This window comes from Canis lupus, chromosome 6, assembly GCF_011100685.1.
Source record: "Canis lupus familiaris isolate Mischka breed German Shepherd chromosome 6, alternate assembly UU_Cfam_GSD_1.0, whole genome shotgun sequence".
In the NCBI taxonomy this organism is placed as follows: domain Eukaryota; kingdom Metazoa; phylum Chordata; class Mammalia; order Carnivora; family Canidae; genus Canis; species Canis lupus.
Window position 1 is genome coordinate 26,442,304 of NC_049227.1, and position 25,561 is coordinate 26,467,864.

At 40.6% G+C, this 25,561-nt stretch overlaps 1 protein-coding gene across 4 annotated transcripts in view; it reads left to right on the plus strand.

The window, feature by feature from the left end:
- The first annotated feature begins 519 nt into the window (after positions 1-519).
- SMG1 (SMG1 nonsense mediated mRNA decay associated PI3K related kinase) overlaps positions 520-25,561 on the plus strand; it is a 107,303-nt gene continuing 82,261 nt past the window's right edge. For 2 of the 4 annotated variants that reach the window (XM_038540249.1, XM_038540250.1), the window contains exon 1: positions 522-939. In XM_038540249.1, coding sequence (XP_038396177.1) covers positions 851-939 — 89 coding nt within the window. In that variant the 5' untranslated portion in view covers positions 522-850. Of the gene's footprint in view, positions 940-25,561 lie in introns of all 4 variants that reach the window. The other 2 variants (XM_038540251.1, XM_038540252.1) reach the window with 2 other exon arrangements.

A 25,561-nucleotide genomic window follows, 5' to 3' on the forward strand; every position in this document is an offset into this window, starting at 1 on the left:
GCACCCGCGCAAGGGCACCCTAGGTCCTCGATTGGATGCCTGTTTACACCTGACCGCCCAGCCCTCCCGGGTCTGGTGTTTTCTGGAGAATGTTTAGGAGGGTGTGCGCGTGGGGGGTGGTGGCGGAGATCCCCCTCTCCCAAGAGCCCCCGCGGCGGGGCGGGGCGGGGCGGGGACCTTGGCGCGGTCCGCGGGGACCGAAGGCGAGCCGGAGGCGCGGGAGGGCGATCCGCGAGGGCCTCGCCCGCCCGACTCCGCCCCCCGCAGGCGGCCCCGCCCCACTCCCCTGGCCGGGCGGGCGTCGGCCCCGCCCCCCGCAGGCGGCCCCGCCCCCTCCGCTGGCCGTGCGGGCGCCGGCCCCGCCCCCCGCAGGCGGCCCCGCCCCTCTCCCCGGCCCGGCGGGCGCCGGCCCCGCCCCTCGCTCCCAGCATGCCGTGCGGCAGCGGCGGCGCGGCGGGCGGAGCCGGGAGGCGGGGAAGCCGTGGCTGTGTGAGCGTGGGGAGCCGCCGCCACCGCCTCCTCGCCGTCCTCTTCCTTCTGGTTCCCGGCGTCGCGGGCCGCGCTCGGCCCTGGAAGAGACGTCGCCTCCCCTTCCCCCGCCTCCGCCTCGCGGCGCCGCTCCCGCCTCCTCGTCCTGCGCTGCGGGCTCAGGCGGAACCCGGAACGGCCGTCCGCCTCCCCCGCCCTCCGCCGCCGCCGCCTCCTCCTCCTCCTCCTCCTCCTCCTCCTGCTCCTGCTCGGCTTCCTCCTCTGCCCCGGGCGGGAGCGGAGCGTCGGCGGCGGTCGGTTCGGGCGGCGACTCGCGCTTCTCTGGGCGGCGGCGCTTGGCCATGTCGTGTCGGGGAAGGTAATGAGCCGCAGAGCCCCGGGGTCTCGGCTGAGCAGCGGCGGCGGCGGCGGCACCAAGTACCCGCGGAGCTGGAATGACTGGCAACCCAGGTGGGTGAGCCGGCCCCAGCCCGCCGCCCCGGCCCCGGCCCCGGCCCCGGGCCCCGCCTCGGGCCCCGCCTCGGGCGGGCCGCGGCCTAGGGCCCTCGGGCCGGGAGCCGGGGGCCGGAGCCGGGAGGCGCGGCCTAGGCCCTCCCCCCCCCCCGCCCCGGGGAACCGAGCGCGGCTTCCTGGGTCCCCTCCCGCCCCGGCTGGGGGAGGAAGGCCGGGGGAGGCGAGGCCTACACGGCTGCCCGCCCCGCGTTTCGCTCCCGGGGCCGGAGCCGAGACCCGGGGCGCCCGGCGGCCTAGGAGTCGGGTCACGGAGGGTGGAGAAAGGGGGCCCTCCTGGTGGCGGCGGCGGACTTTCTGGTTACTACCCGCCAAGTTGGAATTGGACTTGTGTGTGTGTGTGTGTGTGTACGGGGGGGGGGGGCGGGGATCCCGGGAGTCCAGGGCCCTCTCGGGGTCACACCTTCGCTTCTTGGCCCCCCACGCAAAAAAAAAAAAAAAAAAAAAAAAAAGAAAAAGAAAAAGCTCCTTAACTGATTCCTTCTCTGAGCTCCCCCCCACTACCTCCGCCCCGCCCGCACGTGTTAATATTTCGAAAAACACCCCCCCCCCCCCCCCCCAGCCTCAGCGCTCCCAAGGCTTTGCTCCGACTTTAGACAGGGCACTTGTGGGGCGTGGAATGAGGCCGACCCACTCGCCCTCCCCAAGTGCAGGGGCAGTTACCCTGGTGGAGAGCAATCCAGACTTGGGGCTTTTGAGTAAGACTCTAAGGAGGAGTAGAGGATTACCTTTTGCATGGAGGGGATTTGATCTCAGACCTCTTTGGAGCCTCCCTGAAATGGAATATATTTGAAGCATCAACTTTTATTTGTATATATACGTATACATACATATATATGTATAGATGTGTACATATATGCAAAGATAGGTTTGTTCTATATATATACACACTATACATATATACACACTGTATACACACACACACACACACACATATATATACATACACACAGTTTTTGTGTCTTTCTGATTGATCATGGGTCACTTGTGCCTAATTTAGGACTCAAAGCCTTCGAAGGACTTCCTAAACGTTTTAGGGTATCGTCGTTCGCGGAGTTTTCGTCCTTTGAAGCACGCTTGAATTATCAATTGGCCTGCAACTGGCCCGATAAGTGCTTAAGACAGATTGTTGGGATTGACTTGCTTCCTAATGGTTACATGTAACTTGAGCAGTACTGGAAATGATTGAAGATGTTAGAATGTAACATTTTTAAGACTTGATAGAAAAGTCTTTGGGTAATGGGCGGTAACACCTCTTACTTGTTTTAATATGCCTTCCTAAATCCCGTGTCTGTTGAGAACATTTGTATATAATTAGGTGACTTTAAAAGTTAATGTCTGACTCTAGAATTGAGCTGTTAAGTAGCTTTTAAAAAAGATTGAAAAGCCTAGCTTTACTAGTCTTTTATCACTTAGGGTTTGTTAGTGCTTTAACTACAACCAGTTGACTAGTTTAAATAATTGTAGTCTGTAATTGACATTCTTAGTTGTTTTGTACTTACATTGAAATGTGTGAAATAGGTTTTTTTTCTCCCCCTTGCTTGTAATGAAATTAGATGATAAATGAGCTTCAATTTGACAGTTCTTTGACATTGGATTTTCCACTATTTTTCAGTATTGTGGTTATTTTATATGAAATAATTTAATATCCCTGTAGAAGACTAAAGTGCTCCTCACAAATAATCCTAGAGCTTTTAGAAAAGAATAAATTGTAGCTTGTCATTCTAAGTAAACGTAGTAGCAAAGTTGCAGCCGCCTGCTGGGGTCACTTGACTTCATTTGACAGATAGGAAGCAGAATGGCTTATATATTTATGGACTCTGTACATAGATTATTAGTATTATCCATGTTTTCTTCCTTTACGTGTTCTAGTTCTTGGCTGTGTGTGGTGTTTTTGTTGGGGGGGGGGGGGGTTGTAAGCTTTCTTTGAAGCTGTTCTCTGTAACAAAGTCTCAGAACTTACAGGTAGATAGATACTGTGAGATGTGTAGTTCCATACATGGAGAAACATAACAGTTGGTTAGGATGTTGGCAATATTTGACTTTTTTTGTAGAATCAGGAGCAAAAAGGTAAGAATGGTACCTTGTTTGCCAAGACGTAATTTTTCCTAAGTTAAATATGAGGTTGTTACTCTGTTCACTCTTTAAAAAGGTGACAGACTCCAGTTAACTGACAGAGCCTCATCTTCCTCTTTGTTTAAATGGAGATCTATTTATTTTTCTAAACATCTTCAGATGCAGGCAGATTCCTTATGGTGCATGTGAATCATTTAGTTTTTAGGAAAATTATTTGTCTTGGTGTACCATTACTTCTCGGATTTTATTTTTCTTAGATTCAGACTTCTAAACAAGTGCGATTTTAAAAAAGCAATTCTTGTCTGTTTCTTTTAGTCTGTCAGTTAGTCTGGAAACCGACTGTTGAGTCAGTCGTGGTCACACGTGATACTTCACACATATTGACAGGAAGTGTTCCAGGTGGCTGAATAGACCAGTGTCAAATGGCAATAGAACAAGCCTATCTTTGCTAGAAGCATACTTTTGCAGAAAGCATTTATATAGGACTGGTTGATAGTCTTCACTATACTCTCAGTTAAGATTTAAGAATTAGGCAAATGAATGGTTTTATCATTGCCACTAGCCAAAGCATGTCCTTTTCTTGACTTTGCTTTGGAATATAATCTAATTGTACCAATCCAGATAGAGATCAGAAGGACTTGTTTTAAAATTAAATCTATAATTATTATATATTCTAATATTCCAAAATGACATGACTAATTTGACATTGGAGTCAAATGTAGATTAGTTCAGAAGCATTCAGGTCAACAGAAAACAGGATTTTACTTCTATACTTTGGAGTCTTAGGACTTTAACAGATTTATACTGGGTGTTTTACAGTGCCCAAACTTATCTGTTTACGACTCTATAATGATGAAACTGTATATTAAAAATAGCTTCCATTTTTGGTAAAATGTAGACAGATTAAAGTTCTCAAAAGTACAAGTAACTTTATTTATTCTCCATTGTCTGAGACCAAAAAACAGGAAGAGTACTGTGAAGATAGAAAAGATAGAAACTAGTGTCTGGCATTGTGAGAAGCTGGGGTTTTGAAACCAGAGTTGTCTATTTAGCTGTTAATGACTCTGTAGACTATTTAATGTCTGTAGATACATAATATAGTAAAATACGTAAAGTAAAAAAATGGAGTTATAGATTTGATGACCATAAATAGAGCTTTAGTTTAGTACAATTTATGGTAATCAATTCTCTACCACAGATTTTCACGTATACTATGGCGGTTTATCAGATAACTCTGTATGGGTGTTTAATTTGCGGGGAAAGTTTGTTTTTTCCATTATAAAATATAAGCCTTATGAAACATCGGCAATTGTATCTTTAAGTTGAATCTTTTCCCCCTTTTGTTTTGGTTCCTTTTTAAGTTGGGAGTATAACCAGAGGGTATTAATAACAGATTATGTAACATTCTAATGCAATGAAAATATTTGACTTTAGGTTCTATTGATCTTTTAGAGATTTTTATGACTAATAGAGCCACTATCTTTAAGGAGGTTATAGGTTAGGGCAACCTGGATGGCTCAGCGGTTTATTGCCGCCTTCAGCCCAGGGTGTGATCCTGGAGATCCCGGGATCGATTCTCACGTCAGGCTCCCTGCATGGAGCCTGCTTCTCCCAAGCAGTTATAGGTTAATATGGGAGAAAAGTCTTGGAAAAAGTAAAGGATATTGTGATATAATCTTTGATATTTTTTTTATACATAATTAACAGAGTTTAAAACCTGGAGAGTCAGAGAATGGAAAGCTGTACAGTTGAGAAGAGGGCAGAGGGGCCATGAAATTGATCTGTACTATTTTGATAGTATGTGTGTGTGTGTGTGTGGGGGGGGGTCTTCCCCTTCCCTCCCTACATGAGTAAGGAGGTGGCAAATGCAAATTGTCCTTGGTAAAAAAAATTCCAGTTTGGTTAGAAGGATGGGATAGTTTTGAGGAGTTACACAAGTAAGAGAGCTCAAGAACTATATTGAAGCTGTATTGTAGGCCTTGAATCATAGCTTTAAGAGACTGCTAAGGACCTGAATATTCTGTTTATAATTAATTATTTAAATTCAGATGAAAGTATTCAGCCCAATATGTGGGAATTTCCTTTTTTTTTTTTAATATTTTATTTATTATTTATTTATTTAAGTCACAGACAGAGAGAGAGGCAGAGACACAGGCAGAGAGAGAAGCAGGCTCCATGCACCAGGAGCCCGACGTGGGACTCGATCCCGGGTCTCCAGGATCGCGCCCTGGGCCAAAGGCAGGCGCCAAACCGCTGCGCCACCCAAGGATCCCTATGTGGGAATTTCCATAAGCAAAAGCCCCTCATGTGTTTATATGGTGTTGCTTGAGGTTGGTCACTACTGTGATACTTTTTATCTATTTATAGTTCAGTTTAGGTTGAGGACACTTAAATGGAATGATCATACAGAGAAAACAGAGTGTGGTCCATGGTGTCTTGTGAACACTGAATTCTCACCACCCTTTTTTTTTTTTCCGTCCCTATATTCCTTATGCTGTACTTTTATTCTTCTGACTTATTCCAGAACTGGAAGCCTGTATCTCCCAAACCACTTCACCCATTTTGCCTTCTCCCCTCCCTGCTCCCCTCTGGCAATCATCAATTTGTTCTGTGTATTTATGGGTCTATTTCTGCTTTTTGTTTATTGGTTTATTTGAATTCTCACGACTTTTAATTAAGATTTCCTGCCTTCACTGCTTGGCATATAGTAGAAACTTGTTTACTTTCTTCCTTACTATCATCACCTAAAATAAATCCCTGGGGTTCTTTTCAGTGGACCTTTCTTTATGGATTCACACAAGTAGTCATTTGTTTGGTGTCTCTTCATATTGTTATTTTGGTTTACCTACCTTTGGCTTTCCTAAAGTTTTCCCAGTTTTGTTTTGGGGACCATAGAATAAAACATATTCCCTTTTGTATAGACAGGCCTAAGAAAAAGTTGCAGGCATTCTGTGGTTTAATTTCTATATGAAATATTCAAGCTTATTGCACTAATTTGTTTTAAATGTGGAGTGTAACCTGTTAAATTCCTGCTGTGACATTTATGTTTCTATCGTATTAGTTTTTCTCCATTTATGTTAGTGATTGAGCGTATATTTCTTCTGAAATTTTTTTAGTCCACTGTTACTTTTTTTTAGATGAAATTGACATATGTATAGATCTTACATGAATTTTTACAAATTATACACCTGTGTAAGTATGACCACTCAAGATACAGATACACATTTTCAGTTGGATTATACTCCTTTTCCATCCCTGCCCACATTCCCCCCTGCAAAAAAACCCCAAAACCAAACAACAAACTAACAGAGTGTACAGGTAAATCTTATCTTAAAATTTACTGTAGAAAGGAAATCTTTGAATATTCTTATAATTTATTACCAACTTACGGTTTCTGCAGTTTGATAATTTTGTCATCTTCAACATATTTGTTTTCTTTTGCCATAAACATGCATTCTTGGGATATCTAAGGATCCTGTGAAGAGTTATAGTTGGTGGTTCCCTTCTTAACTGTTTTTAGACATTTTAGTCCTGGGATACACAAGAGCTCCTTTTCTTGGCTAAATTTATTCCCATCAGCTACAGATTCACGGACCTTTCTTTACCCTGTCAATACCTACTGTTGCTTAGTTGTTTTTCGTGCTCTCCCCAGTCTAAACTTTGTACTTCCCGTATCCCTACCCTGTTACCTCTATCCTCTGTAATACAGTGAAAGCTAACTTGAGCTTATCACTTAAATGATTGATCTCTTAAGTCTCTTGAGGGCTGAGCCTGTCATTTTCTCCCCTGCTTCTGTGTCTTACTTGCCCTAAAGCACTCCTGAAGTTCATTTCTGCCTTAGGGCCTTTGCATGCACTCTTCTTGGCTGTATAGCTACTGTACAGATTGCTTTTCTTAGGGAACAATGACCTGGATGCCCTCATGCTGTCTCATCCTAAATATCACCCCTCACTGGGAAGAAGCATCCTCTAACATTTCTTCATTGCACTTAACACTGTATGAAATTTTCATGTGTGTCTCCCACAATAAAATATAATCTTCGCATGTGCATGCATCTTAATGGTTTTACCTTTCTCTTCTTACCTGCTGGTGTAGTTGGTAGAGCATGTGACTCTTGATCTCCGGGTCGTGAGTTCAAGCCCCAAGTTGAGCATAGAGCTTGCTTGCTTTCTTTCTTCTTTCTTCAAGATTTTATTTATTTATTCATAAGAGACACAGAGAGAGAGAGGCAGAGACTTAGGCAGACGGAGAAGCAGGCTCCCTCTGGGGAGCCCGATGCGGGACTTGACCCAGGACCCTGGGATCACGCCCTGAGCTGAAAGGCAGAGGCCCAACTGCTGAGCCACCCAGGCATCCCAGCATAGAGCTTTCTTGAAAAATAGTATACACTCTGTATTTGAGTGTCCTTCCTCAAGTAAATACATGAAAATGGAATTCTGCAAGTTTGTTTCTGTATTTAGAGTTAACTCTATAACACTGTTACTGTGGGAGGCTTTTGAAGGGAACTGTTCCTTGTATAGCAGCCTGGTTAGCCTGAGGCAGCAATTTAAATAAGCTGATTGAACAGGTTTAAAGAGACAATGTTCTAGTGTGGCCTGCTCTTTTACAGAAGAAAGAATATGTTTATTTAAGATTCATAGTTTTTATCCTTCATGAAAAAATACCCTGCTTACATATATAAAGTTCTTTTACACATCTTACCCCATATCTGTTGTACCTATTTGTACATTATTTAAACAACCTAATCACTAAAAGTGAAGCACTTCTGACATTCCACTAGAATGCCTGAGTCCCTTGTATATCTCCTGATTGGGAAATGAATGACCTCAAAATTTTCCAGAACCAAGGGCACCTGGCTGGCTTGGTCAGTAGAGAGCATGCGACTCTTGATCTTGGGGTCCTGAATTGAACTCCCATAGGGGTATGGAGGTTCCAAAAAAATAAAAAAATTTTTTTTCCAGAGTCAACAGATTTCTCAACATGGTGAATTACTTCTTTCATACTAATGTTCATACCTTTTTTAAAAAGGGAATTATATTCTTGCCGGAAGTTATTTTTTGGGAGCTTAATGTTATTATTCATATTAACATAGTATGCCTAGGCTCTCATGTTTATTATTCTATTTTTAAATATTTTATTTATTCATGAGAGACACAGAGAGAGAGAGGCAGAGACAGAGGCAGAGGGAGAAGCAGGCTCCCTGGAGGGAGCCTGATGTGGGACTTGATCCTGGGACCATGCCCTGAGCCCAAAGCAGGCGATCCAACCACTGAGCCACCCAGTTGCCCCATCATATTTATTATTTTAAAAGCTTTCATTTATTTTTTATTTGTTAGAGGAGGAGGGGGAGAGGGAGAAAGAGAATCTTAAGCAGGCTCCATACCCAGTGAAGAGCCTGATGCTGAGCTTGATCTCAAAACCTTGAGATCATGACCTGAGCTGAAATCAAGAGTTAGACACTTAACCTGAGCCACCTAAGCACTCCTATTTAAAAACTTTTAGGGATCCCTGGGTGGCGCAGTGGTTTGGCGCCTGCCTTTGGCCCAGGGCGCGATCCTGGGGACCCGGGATCGAATCCCACGTCGGGCTCCGGGTGCATGGAGCCTGCTTCTCCCTCTGCCTGTGTCTCTGCCTCTCTCTCTCTCTGTGTGACTATCATAAATAAATAAAAAAATTTAAAAAAATTAAAAAAAATAAAAACTTTTAAAAAGCTTTTTGTGTTTATTAGAAATGTGTGCTTGAGCAGGGGGAGGGGCAGAATCCTGAAATAGGCTCCCCTCTGAGTGTGGAGCCCAATGGGGACTTGATCCCAGGACCCCTATATCATGACCTGAGCCAAAATCAAGAGCTGGCTGCTCAACCGACTGAGCCACCCAGGTACCCCTAAAGCCTTTTTGTGTTTATTTTTTAAAATCTTTTTTTTAGATGGGCTTCTGATATCAGGATAAATTTTGTTTTGTTTTTTAATGTGGAGTTCCTAAGTTATGTTATTTGTTTATAAGAAGAGGCACTACTTTTTTCTTCTTTTTAGCATCTTTTAAGGTTTTATTCATTTATTTAGAGAGAATGTGCACACACACAGTGGGAAGGAGCAGAGGGAGAGGGAGAGAATCTCAAGTGGACTCCACTTAGTGCAGAGCCCTCATGACCCTGAGATCATGACCCAAGCTGAAATCAAGAGTCCCATGCTTAACCAGCTGAGGTTAAGCACTTAGGTGCCCCTCTTTTTAGCATCTTAGAGAATCTCAGCAGTGTTCTTATTGTCCACAAAAAAAATTTTAATGGTCTAAGATAATTGAATACTCATGTATTTGTCTGCAGGTTTTTATTTTTATTTTTTTGTCTGCAGTTTTTTTTTTTTTTTGTCTGCGGGTTTTTAAAAGATGTTGTTTAACTTAGTTTTTATTAGATCTTTATTTTTGGTGTCTTCCAAAATACTTAATACCTTTTCTGGTGAATAGGGAGAAGGCTCCACTAATAAGTCTGTCATGGGCTATATACTGATAGATACTTGTTTTTCCCTCATATATGACAGCATTGACAACATTGTTTTTTTTTTTTTTTTTTTTAAACTAAACTAAAGCTCTTTGAATTTAATTTTTCCCTTTTATTTGAATTTGTTCATTGGAAATTTGTTTTTACTATCTCCTCTTTAGCATTTTAATCTTCTGATTTTATTTTTTATGTATTTTTAATTAGGTAGGCCCTATGCCCAATGTGGGGCTTTGACCTTATGACCTCTAGATCAGGATTTGCGTGCTCTGTGGACTAAATCAGCCAGGTGCCCTTAATCTGATTTTAAAAGATAGGTGTGTGTGTATGTGTGTTTGAAATTTTAACTTTCATCTTGGAATATTTAGTTCCTTGAAGCAGCCCATGACAACTCTTGGTGTTCAGACTTTTTTTTTTTTTTTTAATTTTTATTTATTTATGATAGTCACACAGAGAGAGAGAGAGAGGCAGAGACACAAGCAGAGGGAGAAGCAGGCTCCATGCACCAGGAGCCCGACGTGGGATTCGATCCCAGGTCTCCAGGATCGCGCGCTAGGCCAAAGGCAGGTGCCAAACCGCTGCGCCACCCAGGGATCCCGGTGTTCAGACTCTTGAGGGTGTCCCGTGTTTTATATTCCTGATAATATGAACTCTGGAATTCCTGTCTGAAGTGTAGTGCTGCATTTTCAGACTTCGTTTTGATTCTAACACTGGACATTCAGATTCATTGCCCTATTGCCAGATATTATGTTGGATTCTTGAGATTTGCCAGAATTCAGACAGAAAAACCTATTAATAGGAAATGTGTCAAATTTTTGTCATCTGTAGAATATGACTCTGATTAGGTTAGATTCTGGTTTAAAAAATCCCAAAGGTGATCGATCACCAGTATCACATAGTGTAGTTCAGATGAATTAATATATATTTACTTGAAAACACATCCTGGATTTTCTTTCCAAAAAAGATTTTTCTTGGCCTATCCTTATATTCTTTGGGTAAATGTGAAGAAAAATGAAAATGTGGCAGGTTTCCCAACAGCAGGACTATGAAACTTGAGATTTAGTGTTTGTTCTTTAGTCAGGTTTAAGGAATCTACCTTGGGTCACCTGGCTAGCTCAGTTTTAGAGCATGTGACTCTTGATCTCATGGTTGAGTTTGAGCCACATGTTGGGGGTAGAGTTTAAAAAAAAAAAAAAGGAATTTACCTTAAGACACTGTATTGTTTTTGAAGGACTTGAATTAGAATGCTGACCGTTAAAAATGATTAATTCTGTCACAATTTTAAATATTGATAGTATTTTAGTGTGTAGTATCTTATTCCTTTTTTTGAAAACACTGAAATGAAGGGGCATTTGGGTGACTCTTATTTCCATTCAGGTTGTGATATCAGGGTCGTGGGATCCAGCCTCGAGTCATACTCTACTCAAGACAGAGTCTGCTTGGGATTCATTCTCTCTCTCTCTCTCTCTCTCTCTCTCTCTCTCTGTCACTTTCTGTCCCTCCCCCTGCATGTGTGCATGTTCTCTCTCACTCTCTCAAAAAAAATAAAAATCTTTAAAAATACTGAAATTAAAATTGAAGTTGCATTTCATAAAGGTTGTATGTGTTGGGAGTAATCAAATGGCTGACTATAAAAGTTTTGTAAAAGAAACCTTTCTTTAAGTGGCCTATCTTGTATAGTTACTGTAATACTAGTATTCCCTATGTTTTTACTTTTATTAGGATATAATACTTTAGTAGTGCTGTTCTCCCCACACTTAGTTCATTTAAAAATCCACTTGCAAAAAAAAAATAAAAATAAAAATCCACTTGCTGTCTTAATATAATTGCATTGGAGAAGTTAGGAATAGAACCAGTGTGTTTTTTTTTTTTTTTTTTGAACCAGTGTGTTTTATGTTCCTCTCTCAGGTGTGTTTATTTTTAAGAATATGTGCATTTTTAGTATTGATCCTTGACAGATATTTATCTTAGGAGAGGCTAGTGTCGTGAAAATAACAGTGGACTAAAAAATGGGAAGACAAAGGTCCTTTGTATTGGCACTACCCAGCTGTTCCTCTGAGGTGGTAATTCTTGCCTTCCCTAAGATGTAGGGTTATGAGGGTTTAAGTTTGGAAAATTACTTTGAAAATTATTTAAGTGCTACACAAATGCTATTTATATGCTGCCATGTCTGAATCAAATTTGAAATTTTAAAGATCCTGCCCCTTTTATCTCTTCCTCAAAAAGTTTTAAAGTTTACTACATTCATGCTCACAGACTAGTTCACATTCCATTTTTTAAACTTACTGTATATTTTTTAAAAATTTAATTTACTTCTATTTACATTCAATTAATTAACATATAGTGAATTATTAGTTTCAGAGGTAGAGTTTAGTGATTCATCAGTTCATTTTTTTCTTGTAGTACTTGTGTGGTCATATATGTGTGTAGTAATTCCAAAAATTTTATAAAGACTGTGTCTCATGGGGTGCCTGGGTGCCTCACTTGGTTAAGCGCCTGCCCTCAGTTCAGGTCATGATCCCAGAGTCCTGGGATTGAGCCCTGCATTGGGCTCCCTGCTCAGCAAGGAATCTGCTTCTATCCCTACCCGTTCCTTCTGCTTGTGAGCTCTCTTCTCTGTGGTCTCTCTCAAATAAATAAATAAAATCTTTAAAAAAAAAAAAAAGTATATCTGAGGGTATATTGATTGGAGCATATACAATTGTTAAATTTCTATTAGGTGTGGCAGGTTATTTAAAAATATTATTTATATGAAGTATTGTGATAAATAAATGATACTATTTATTGGGATGCTTGGGTGGCTCAGTGGTTTGGCGCCTGCCTTTGGCCCAGGGTGTGATCCTAGAGTCCTGGGATCAAGTTCCGCATCGGACTGCCTGCATGGAGCCTACTTCTCCCTCTGCCTGTGTCTCTGCCTCTCTCTCTCTCTCTCTGTCTCTCATGAATAAGTAAATAAAATCTTTAAAAAATAAAGCAAAATATACTATTTATTTTTAAAAAATTTGTGGATATGCCATTAATTGATCTCAGTATAGCAGTGGTTCTCTTTCTACATTTTTTTTTTTTTTCTTTCTACATTTTTTAGTGTGCTTCCATTATGTAAGCCTGCTTCAGGTTGGGTAATGAGGAATTTGACTGTAAATCTGCATGATTTTTTTCTATCTTACTATTCACACTTAAAGACGACTTCATACCACTTGAAATTGTGAGCCAGGAAAAAAAAAATCTAATCTTTGGGACTACTAACTATTGGAGGGCAGGTGCCAGAATTAAATGGAGAAGATATGGATAAAAAAGAAGTTTGTACCTTTGTTAACTTTTATTATACAGTTGGAATTTAAAGAACTGATTCTTTAGGAACATTGGTTGGATGCTGCATTGCTCCCTTTCTTCCTACCATCTGGTATTAATGTTTTAAAGCGAGTAGGGAGGATGAATCATAGAATCGTGGAAAGGATATGCTCTGCCGGTGTAATAGTTTGAAGTACTTAAAAAAAAATGTATCTTCAAAACAAGGATAGGAATCATTGAAATTTTATCATTGTGTGCATGTGTACAGTATTGAGCTATCATGAGAATTTGGTTCTATTTTAAATTATTGCACTATAAATTTACTCAAAATGAGTAAATACTGTCTCTTAAGGAACTTATCTAGAAATGTTGATCTTTTTTGTTGTAAAAGGGAATTAGGAAAGTTTCTGTTTTTAAACCACTTAAGTCAATCTGATTAAAGTGTGTTTAGTATAAACTCTGAGAAGAAAAAGATACAGTTTGCATAGACCTTGTGGGTGTAAAGTGGCTTAAGTGATGATTTTGTACTGTTTCATAACTTTCTTAAACTTAAGACTAAATACCTTTTTTCCTCTTAATTTTTTTTTTTTTTTTAAGTAATTCCCTACACCCAGTGTGGGGCTTGAACTCATAACCCAGAGATCAAGAATTGCATACTCCACCAGCTAAGCAAGCCAGGTGCCCCAAGGCTAAGTACTTTTAAATACCTCAACATATTTCTTGCTGCCTTTGAGCACAGTGGGAGCAGTGTTTCCCAGTTGATTTCCATTTGCTACTATGTTTCAGTAACTACCAAAACTGTCTTCCTTAATGAATTTTCCTATGGTTAGAAGAAGAGTGTGGTTATTTTGAAAAGTAGCTTCCTTTCCCAGCTAACTGAATTAGGAGACCATATCTTTTCAGATTTTTCTATGAGACCTTTCTATTTATTTATATTTTAAGTAATAGGAAGTGGTTATTTCAAGATCACCCCTAAAGCAGAGGTCCCAGTGATTAAGTAGTAGGGTTTACCATAAATATTTACGTCTGATTACAGGTAGGATGTTTCATTACCATTATACCCCAGGAGACATAAGGAACTAGGTCTTATAGGTGTTATGGGGGATTAGAGTCCATTTAACAGTCCACCTGTTGGGACATCTGGGTGGTTCAGCAGTTGAGCATCTGCCTTTGGCTCAGGGCGTGATCCCGGATATGGGATCAACTCCCACATTGAGCTCCTCACATGGAGCCTGCTTCTCCCTCTGCCTATGTCTCTGCCCCTCTCTCTGTCTCTCATGAATAAATCAATAAAATCTTAAAAAAAAAAAAAAAAAGTCCACCTGGTGTCTTAGTATAATGTTATAAAGTTAGAACCAAGATTTTTTTTAGATTATTCTCTAAGGTTTATTTATTTAGTAAAGATTTTATTTTATTTATTTATTTTTTAAAGATTTTTTTATTCATGAGACACACACACACACACAGAGAGAGAGAGAGAGAGAGAGAGAGAGAGAGAGAGAGAGGCAGAGACACAGGCAGAGGGAGAAGCAGGCTGCAGGGAGCCTGATGTGGGACTCTATCCCTGGTCTCCAGGATCAGGCCCTGGGCTGAAGGTGGCGCTAAACCACTGCACCACTGGGGCTGCCAGGTTTATTTATTTTTTAAGAGGGTTGGGTAGGGGTCATGTGTATAATTTGAGAATGCACTAAAGATATTTGTTAGTTTTTTCCTCCTTTTAAGAATCACTAGCGTGGAATACGTAATCCAGAAAGAGTCTTCCGTATTTGTCATCATATTTAAGGCTGTTACGTGTTAAGGAGTGCAGGGTAGAATATTGCTCTTTTGATACCCTAAAATCATGACTGCCCAAGATTCGTAGGGTGTATCATACCATTGTGGCAATAGTGCCTAACTTGATAATAGTTTTCTTTAAAAGTACTTATTTCTAAATTGCGTAATATTTGTTTTTTTCTTAATGTGTTACAAGTGATTTTTGGCAACCACATCGTTTTTCTTTACCAGTGTCAACCTATAAAAAAAAGTTGTAATGATATTTCCCTGTGACACAGTACATTTATTTTTGAAAGCAACTATAGTGTGTTTTAGGATTATTTTTATTTATTTGACGATTTTACTTATTCATTCATGAGAGACAGAGAGAGACATAGGCAGAGGGAGAAGCAGGCTCCCTGTGGGGACCCCAATGGGAACTTGATCCCAGGACCCTGGGGTCATGCCCTGGGCTGAAGGCGGTGCTAAACCACTGAGCCACCTGGGCTGCCCCCTGTTTTAGGATTATTTTTAAAGGGAAGATTTAAGGGGCTCCTGGGTGGCTCAGACGGTTAAACATCTGCCTTTGGCCCAGGTCATGATCTCAGGGTGCTGGGATTGAGCCCCACGTCTGGGACTTCTCATTTTCCCTCTCTTCCCTGTTAATGAGTATGCATGCTCTCTCTCTCTTGCTCTCTTTCTCTCTCTCTGCCTGAAATAAATTAAATGTTTAAAAAAATAGAAGATCTAAAATATGTAATTGTTGGAGAATTTCAACAAGCCTGTCAGTCCTTTGGGGATATGCTTGGGTCTACTAGAGGAACTTTATCTGAATAACTCTACAGTCAGTATTTGCCTGTTTTCAGGACTTTTAAAAGATGGTTACATACATTTTTATACTGATAAAACACTCTGCCTTTTCCTCGATGATAAAGTCCCAGTCTGGTTTCAAGACTACTCCTTTTGGGATTTCTTTAGTTTTTAGGTGTTAGTGATTCTTCGCTAACTAACCTTCTCTGTCTTAACAGGCCATGTTTGGCATTTAACTGGAGAGCCTTCAGGGTTGTGGGTGAAGGAGTGGGCAGGTTTCTCTGTAGATTTTCAGTCTTTGTCCTTCCTCTGCTGAGGAGGTCATGGAGTAAGAGATTTCCTTCCAGTCTTGGCAGTTTCCCAGGCTGAATGGGATGTTTCTAAAGTACTTCCAGGACTTGCTGACAAAAGAGGAAGATAAGCAATACAAATGGGAGCTGAAGCAGGGTTTCTTTTTAAGGCAGTCAGCTAGCTTGGGTTAAAAATAAAGGCCAGGAGAAAGTGAGTCAAATTAACATGGTGCCTTAGATTCATGAGCCTTTAGTGAACTGTTTAGCATAACCCAATTATTTCTGTTAAATACTGAACCTGAATTCACATTTGTGTTGGAGATTAAAAGTATACCAGGTTTTATAACTGCAAATATTCTTAGCACCAGGTAAGATAAGAATTTATGCTAGATAATGTACAGAACCTTGGAATACTTTAATTAGCAGTGGATTTTCTCATGTCTCTGTCTCAGCCAGTGATTTTCTGATTTTATCAGAGTTAGTGGTTTTGAATTTTTCTAAAAATTTTTTGTACTGTCTCAGTGGTCAGTTATTAAGAATTTAGCCACAATTTTGAAAGGTATTGGGGATCCCTGGGTGGTGCAGCAGTTTGGCGCCTGCCTTTGGCCCAGGGCGCGATCCTGGAGACCCGGGATCGAGTCCCACGTCGGGCTCCCGGGGCATGGAGCCTGCTTCTCCCTCTGCCTGTGTCTCTGCCTCTCTCTCTCTCTCTCTCTCTCTCTCTCTCTCTCACTGTGTGCCTATCATAAATAAATAAAAAAAAAAATTAGAAAGGTATCAAAATGGGTAGGCGATAAAATATTAAGAATTTATAGTTTTTTTCTTTCTTAGTAAAGTGTTATAGGGACTATTTTAGATGTTTCTCAGGCATTGATAGAGTGAATTGCTATTTTGCTAGATATTTAGAATTTGTTACTGTTAATGTCAGTAATAGTTATCTTTTACTGATATGAGAGCTGTTTTGTTTCTGTATCTTGGCTAGGTAAATCCTTTCTGAGCTTTAAGTTCCAGTTCTTAGGTGTGATTAATCAATTCAGACACTAACGGGTCTTTGGTTTCATTGTGCACAGTGAACTTAAAGCTGGTGCCACATGTTGCCTTTCTATTTAGAATAGTTAAATATGGGATCCCTGGGTGGCGCAGCAGTTTAGCGCCTGCCTTTGGCGCAGGGCGCGATTCTGGAGACCCGGGATCGAATCCCACGTCAGGCTCCCGGTGCATGGAGCCTGCTTCTCCTCTGCCTGTGTCTCTGCCCCTCTCTCTCTCTCTCTCTCTCTCTCTCTCTCTCTCTGTGTGACTATCATAAAAAAATTAAAAAAAAAAGAATAGTTAAATATAGTAAACAATATAAGACCTAAAATACTGAAGTATTAATTAGTAAAAACAAATCAAGTCTTTTATCTATTATACCTTTACTGTAAAGATGTTTCTTTATTTTTTATTTTATTTTTTTTATTTATGATAGTCACACAGAGAGAGAGGCAGAGACACAGGCAGAGGGAGAAGCAGGCTCCATGCCCCGGGAGCCCGACGTGGGACTCGATCCCGGGTCTCCAGGATCACGCCCTGGGCCAAAGGCAGGCGCCAAACCGCTGCGCCACCCAGGGATCCCAAGATGTTTCTTTAAAGTCAGATTTATTGAGGTTTCATTTACATGGTATATAGTTCTTTGAGTTTTGACAAATGCATGTAATGTTGTAAACATGACCACTTCAGCAAGCTATAGAATAGTTCAATCATCCCAAAACGTTTCCTTGTGCCCCTTTATAGTCATCTTCTACTCTCAGCCTTTGATAACCTCTGGTCTTTTTTTCCTTATAATTTGATCTTTTCAAGAATGCCATAGATTTTTTTTCTTTAAATATATATATTTTAAGTATTCTCTACACCCAACATGGGGTTCAAATTCACAACCCCAAGATCAGGAGTTGCACATTCCATAATTGAGCCACCCAGGTGCCTCAAGAATGTCCTAAATTAAAAAAAAATTGTGGTAAAATGCACATAAAGTTTATCATTTTACAATTCAGTGTACCAAGTACAGTTGACCCTTAAACAGTGTAGAGGTTGAGATGCTGACACCCCCCCTTCTCCCCCCCCCGTTGATAACTTTTGACTTCCCTGAAACTTAACTACTAACAGCCAGCTGTTAAACGGAAGCCTTACGATAGTTAACACGTATTTGTGTGTTATATGCGTTATTTACTATATTCTTACAATAAGCTAGAGAAGAGAAAAATGTTAAAATTATAAGGAAGAGAAAGTATGTTTACATTACTGTACTGTGTGTCCTCATATAAATGGACTAGTGCAGTTCAAATCTGTGTTGTTCAAGAGTCAACTGTAAATTCATGATGTTGCACAACCATCACCACTATCTAGTTCCAGAACTTTTCATCACCCCAAACAGAAACCAAGTACCCTTTAAGTAGTCCCTTACTGTTCTCCCCTCCTCTCACCCCCTGGCAACCGTAAATCTACTTTCTCTATGGATTTGCCTATTCTGTATATTTTATATAAATGGAATCATATAATATGTAGCCTTTTGTTTCTAGCCTCTTTCACTTAGCATAAAGTTTCAAGCTTCATCCATGTATGGCAGGTATCAGTACTCATTCCTTTTTATGGAATCTTAATTTGGAATTCATAATCTTTCATTGTATGGATATATACCACATTTGGTTTATCCATTCATTCTTTGGACATTTGGGTTTCCACCCTTACTTTATTGTGAATAGTGTCGTGAACATTCACAAATTTTTGTGAGCAGACCTGCTGTCAGCTCTTTTGGGCATATACCTAGTGGATTTGCTGGGTCAAATGGTAATTTTTGTTTGTTTGACTTGAATTGCCAAATTTTTCTTTTCTTTTTAAATATTTTATTTATTTATTTGAGAGAGAGAGCACGAGCACGAGTGGGGGGGGCGGGGGACAGGCTCCCTAGCCAGCAGTGAGCCCAATGTGGGACTCTATCCCAGGACTCTGGGATCATGACCTGAGCTGAAGGTGGACGCTTAACTGACTGAAGCACTCAGGTGCTTCTTGCCAAATTCTCAAGTGTTTGTACCATTTTACATTCCCATCAGTTATTGAGGGTTCCATTTTTTCAGTATATTTGTAACACTTTTTTTTTTTTTTTTAAATTATGGCTATCCTAAGTGGGTGTGATTTCTCATTGTGGTTTTGATTTACATTTTCTTGGTCATAATTATGTTGAGCAGTTTTTTATGTGCTCATCGGCCATTTGTAGATCTTTGGAGAAATATTGCTGTTCAAATATTTAAGCTCTTTTAAAAATTGGATTGTGTATCTTTTTGTTGAATTATAGGAGTTTTTATTTTGGGTACTAGACTCTTGTAAGGTACATGATTTGCAAATATTTTTGCTGATTTTGTGAGTTGTCTTTTCACTCTCTTGATAGTACCCTTTGAAATGCAACAAAAGGGGCGGCCCGGGTGGTTCAGTGGTTTAGCGGTTTAGCCCTGCCTTCAGCCCAGGGCCTGATCCTGGGGATCCCGGATCTAGTCCCATGTCAGGCTCCCTGCATGGAGCCTGCTACTCCTTCTGCCTGTGTCTCTGCCTCTTTCTCTCCATCTCTCTCTCTCTCTCTCTGTCTCTCATGAATAAATAAAATCTTTTTTTTTAAACATTTTTTTAAAAAATTTATTTATTTACGATAGTCACACTCAGAGAGAGAGAGAGAGGCAGAGACACAGGCAGAGAGAGAAGCAGGCTCCATGCACCGGGAGCCTGACGTGGGATTCGATCCCGGGTCTCCAGGATCACGCCCTGAGCCAAAGGCAGGCGCCAAACCGCTGCGCCACCCAGGGATCCCTAAAATCTTTAAAAAATAAAAAAAATGAAATGCAACAAAAATATATGACTTTAAAATGCATTATTTTTATAAAATAAAAATTCAGAATTTAAGTGTATTGTTGAGGCAGCCCTTTCTAATTTTGGTGGCTTTTCTGTGTTCATAAAAGTTACTTTTTAAAAAAAGATCTTATTTATTTGTTTGAGAAAGAGAGTAAGAGACAGACTTCCTGCTGAGCAGGGAGCCTGATAGCCTGGCTTCATTCCAGGACCCCAAGGTCATGACTGGAACCAAAGGCAGATGCTTAACCAATTGAGCTACCCAGGTGCCCCATAAAAGTTACTCCTAAGATCATATGCATAGGTCAAATTTTAGTTATTGAAGTTTAACTTAGAAGACTAATTTTTACTTATTTTAAGTAATTGTAATAGAGTTTGAACGAAGATCATCATCTAATCTGTATCCCTCCGCTCTCTATGCTGGAACCACTATGCTGTTCTTTTCCCTATGAAAGTTGTGTGGTATAAGATCGTATCCTCTGCTAACATCTCAAACAAGTGGGGAAATTGAAGCTAGTATATAACTACTAAGTGCAAACTAGTTTGGTACACATTTTGAGAGTTTGAGGAAGGAGCTGAATAATGGGAGGTTTTTTTTTTTTTCCCTGAAATCAGAGAGCATTTTACACTCCTAGTTGAAACTTCTGACTTTACACTTCTGTTCTTTTAGATTATAAATTCTTAACAAGATTGGAACCATCTTAGTTCACCTTTTGGAGACATTAGTTCTTAGTTAATGCTTTTGTAGTAAATGATCAATAAAATATTGATTTGAATAGAATGCTTAGGAAGTGTGTGTTGAAGAAAAGTTAGTGTTGATTTTGGTGAGGAAACTGTATTCCACAGTTGAGAGAAAGGCCTCAGTTAGGAGAATGGGTGATCAGTTAGTCAACAGGTAACTTATATGCCATCTAGGCAATGGGAGTGTGTGATAGGCAACATTGGTAGTCCCCTGCCCTTTTGGTATTTACGGTCTCGTGGCAGAAAACAGTTAAATAAGCTTTTCAAATGGTAAGAGCTGGGATGCCTGCGTGGCTTAGTGGTTGAGCATCTGCCTTTTGCTCAGAGCATGATCCTGGAGTTCTGGAATCGAGTCCCACATCAGGCTTCCTGCACGGAGCCTGCTTCTCCCTCTGCCTGTGTCTCTGCCTCTCTATCTCTCTGTGTCTCTCATGAATAAATATATAAAATCTTTTTAAAAAATGATGTAAGAGCTAAAGAAACTATTATGTTCTCTGGTAGCACATATATAGCAGGGACTATTGGCCTGACTCAGGGGAGTCAGAAAATTTTCAAAGGAAAGCTGAAGCTTGGAGGATAAAGAGAAATTAGCTAGGTTCAGCAAGGTTTGAGGACAAAGCCATTCCAGGCAGGCTGGCTGAGCAAGATGATTCTTCCTGTGGCAATGAAAGATTAGGATGGATGGTGCATAGAGTGTAAAAGGAGTGATTGGTAGAGATTTAGCTATAAAGGGAAGGAAGGTACATAGGATGATAAGGGCAGTGAGAGGATATCAGATTTGTGTTTTATGACACTAATGTTGCATGTGGAGGAGAGATGGGATAGAGATGAGGATTAGAAGTGGAAACATACTGCCTGACTGTTCAAGTAGTGCTGTTTATTAGAAAGTAGTGGTTAGATGATGACATCATTTATTAAAATGGGAATTCCAGGAGGAAAGGAGCCAATTGTTATGTTTGAGGCATTAGAATATTGAGATTGTTTAATTTTATACAGCTGGGTACATAGGTATAGACCTCAGAGTAGATATCAATGATGGAGGGCTAGACTTAGGAGTTGATGCCATGCAGGTGGCAAATATTGCCATTGGCATGGATTGAGTGGGAGAGTACAAAGTGAGATGTATAGAGGGCCTAGGGTCAGGCTTTGGGAAACTTCAAGATTTTGGGGTTTGGTAGAGGAGGCTGAGCAAGCCCTCAAAGGTTCCTAAGAAAGTAGAACCAGGTAGGAAGAAATACAGAGTTTAACATCCCATAAGCCAAAGGAAGAGAAGAATCTGGTTACTTTGACTTCTCAGGATCTCAGCACAGAGGATTATTGTGAGAATTTTATTTCTTTTTTTTCTTTTTTAAAAGATTTTATTTATCTATTCATGAGAGAGGCAGAGAGACAGGCAGAGACATAGGCAGAGGGAGAAGCAGGCTCCCGGCAAGGAGCCCGATGAGGAATTTGATCCTCAATCTCGGGATCACACCCTGAGCCAAAGGCAGACACCCGGTTGCTGAGCCACCCAGGCGTCCCTGTGAGAATTTTAAAAGGAGGTTTTCATTCAGCCTACCTCATTCCTCTGCAAGGTACCTTTGTACAAGGCACAATGTGCTTAACTCTACGTAGCCCTGTGAAAGCTGCTGAGAAGATGAGTAAGATAAAGCCTAAAATATGTCTTGAATTTAGCAACCTGGAGCTACATAGTTGGTTTTGCAGAAAGTAATGGGGCAGAAGTTGTATCAGTGTGGATTGAGGAGCTAGTAGAGGTGAAGAAACAGGGTGGGGAGTAGGGGACAACTCTTTTGTTTGCAGAGAGCGAAGGCAGATTGTTTGGTGGAGGGTCATGCGGGATTGATGGAGTTTTTCTCTTTGTTTTCTAATATTTTTTAAAATAATGTTTTTGTATTTTTATTTTTTTAAGATTTTATTTATTTATTCGTGATGAGAGACAGAGAGAGAGAGGCAGAGACATAGGCAGAGGGAGAAGCAGGCTCCATGCAGGGAGCCCGATGTAGGACTTGATCCCAGGACTCCAGGATCATGCCTGAGCCACCCAGGCATCCCTGTTTTTGTATTTTTAAATGAGAGACATCAACATTTTACATGTGTAAAGAGAAGATTCAGTTCAATGGGAAAGTAGAAAAGGATATTTGCAAAGTTAAGAGAAGGTGGAAGTAGATGGAATCCCAATCAAGGCCTAGAATTGGTTGCAGACGTGTGATGGTATTTTTTTTTTCTTGGTGAAGTAGAATGTGAAAAGGTCTGTGTGTGTGTAGGGGGTTTAAGAGAATATTTTGGAATCTGAAGAGAATGGGGCAGGTTTGGATAATGCTTGTAAGAGAATGGGAGATGAACATTGGAGGATTGGGGGATGTGGTGCTTACTTATGAATGATGGGTAATTGATAATAGGGTTTGTCCAAGGTTGGAGTTCTAACAGATTTGTGTGAGGAAAATACTAAAAGAGCTTAAGGGGATTGGCAAGAGTGTTATTGAAAAGATAGACCATGAACTCTAAGCTGAAAGAAGGAAGTGAAGAAGGACTTCATTTGGACTGGGAAAAAGTAGACAGTTACTGGAATTAAAGTTGCTTAAAAAAAAAAAAACAACTTTAGAGTGGTATTAAGAGAGAAAGTGTCAAAAGTAAGTTATTAGTGAACATTGAGCAAGATGAACTGAAAATTATGGAATTTTAGGGACAAGTAGGCCACAAGTGGCAGCTCCAACTTCAGCAGGAACAGTTTCATTGGAGTGCTGATGGTGGAATCCAGGTTAGTGAATTGAAAGTGAGCTAAGATGAGGAAGGTAAATTTTTTCCAAGCGTTTTGGCTGTGAAGAGTCTAGACAATGAAAATTAGAAGGAAAAAGGCCGTTAAAATTTTGCTTTTTTTTTTTTTTTTTGAGTATGCCTTAATGTGGGGCTTGAACTCATGACCTCAAGATCTAGAGTTGCATTCTTTAGTGACTGAGTCCCCAAGATTTTGACTTTTGTTGTTGTTTTCCTTTAACAACAACAAAAGACTCAAGGGTTGCTAAGTGATGAGCAGTAGGAAAGCGGGAAATCCACAGCATACCTCAGAAAATAGGGGGAATGTATAGATTCAGAGGGCTGCTGTAGCTGGGACATTTACTTGTTCCATTATGTGAGGGTGATGGGAAGAAAGGCTGTGTGTGAACATGTAGATGAATCTGTGGATTTACTGGAAGGAAGTTGGCAGGCACTAGTGGAGTGCTGAAGAACTTGAAAGTTAAACAGAACTGAATGAGTTCTTGCTCTGCCTTTTACTAGATGTATAGCACTCGGTCATCATTATGGAAACTTAACACATCTGTGAGATGGTCATTTATTATCTTTAATGATCATAATAGGATTATGTTGAAGATGAGATGAAATACTAAATATATGTAAACAGCTTGGCTAAGTTGCTTACCAGATGTGGTTAGAGCTCAAAACTGTTAGCCTTTTTTTTTTTTTTTTTTTTTAAGATTTTATTTATTTATTCACGAGAGGCAGAGAGAGAGGCAGAGACATGGCAGAGGGAGAAGCAGGCTTCATACAAGGAGCCTGATGTGGGACTCCATCCCGGGACTCCAGGATCACGCCCTGAACCAAAGGCAAGCACTTAACCGGGCTTAACCGCTGAGCTACCCAGGCGTCCCTAAAACTGTTAGCCTTTATTATTGAGAGTGCTGTTAGAAGAATGGCTTGCATTTCTCATGAAGTAGGAATGTGTAAGCTCGTGTACGAAGAGCTGGGGAAAGGAGGAAGGCGCAGAAAGTTTGCAAACTGTTTTGGTAAGGAGAGAACCCTATCTAGGGCAACACAGGCAGTATTGAAGACCCCGTTGTAGTCTGAGAAGTTCCTGGAGTGGTATGTTGACTAGTCTTTACCACTGAGGACAATTGTGCACATGAAGCAAAGCTTAAAATCTGATGTAGTACCCTCCTAGAGTTGCTTTGTGTGTCCTTTCTGATTAATTTGGTTAGAGGGTCAATAAATATTGTTTGAGATTCCTTGGAAGGAAAATTATACTGAAGTCACATTTTTACTGTGTTTCCTAAAGATGTTATTAAAAAACAAAATTCATAATCTTTAAAATCTTGGGTTAGAGCATATTCAGTGATTTTAAATGCAGATGCAGGGTTACAGGGAGCATGATCCATAAGACCAACCTTACTTGATACCACTTGCAAGTACAGGGGTCCCCAAGGCTACTCTTAGGTTGCATAAGTCACCAGAAGGACTTACTGACCTCAATGAAAGCTGTTCTACTTGTGGTTACAGTTTATTACAGCTAAAAGATGCAGATTAAAATCAGCTACTGATAAAGGCCCATCCAGCAGAGTCCAGGAAAATTTTGAATGTGGAGCTTCCAATTGTAGTTTCCTATTGAAGTCATGAACACAGTATTACTCTTGTAGTGTTGATGTGTGACAGACAGTATGCATGGAATATTACCAACCGTGGAAGCTCATCCTAGCATTGGTGTCTAGAGTTTTTTATTGGGACTCCATGATCGACTGCCCACATGCATAAACTTAATTTCCAGCCCTTCTGGAGGTTGAGCTGGTTCTTGTGACTTAAAGCCCCCTCACCCTCATAAATCACATTGTTTTACTTTCTGGCGTGGCTCAAAGCCCCCAGGTGAACAAGGACACTTTTATTAGGCATGACATTCCAAGACTTTAGAGATTACTTGCCAGAAGCTGAGGGTAAAGGCCAGACCTCCTTTGGTCATGGCAAAATTATTTACAATTTTGCAAAAGTAGTTAAATGTATTTTCATATTTTGAGTCTACATTGCTATATAGTTGAGTTTGATTAGTGATTGAAAATCAGTAACAAAGAACCCATAAATAATTAAGATTTGGTATTATATACACTTCATACTTGTAGCTAAGGAAGTTTCATCAAGAAATTGTATTAACTTAAAAAAATTATATTAACTTAATATTTCAGTGTTGCAAAACTGATGTAAGCTCATAATTTTGGCATGATGGTTCAGTTCTGTTTTACTAAATTTGAACTCATTGTTTTCTCTTGTGGGAAGAGTTTCAAATAATGAAGTCCGTGAACCTCCCAAATGAATTTTTTAGCCATAGACTCATATTTTAGTGCAGAGATTCACCTTTTCTTCTATTCCTCATGAAAGCGCTATCAGAATCCAGGTGAGTAACAGGCATCATAGGGATAACGTTGAACTTATTTCTAAGATAAATCATTTTCAAGTGGTATTAACTGTCAGTAATG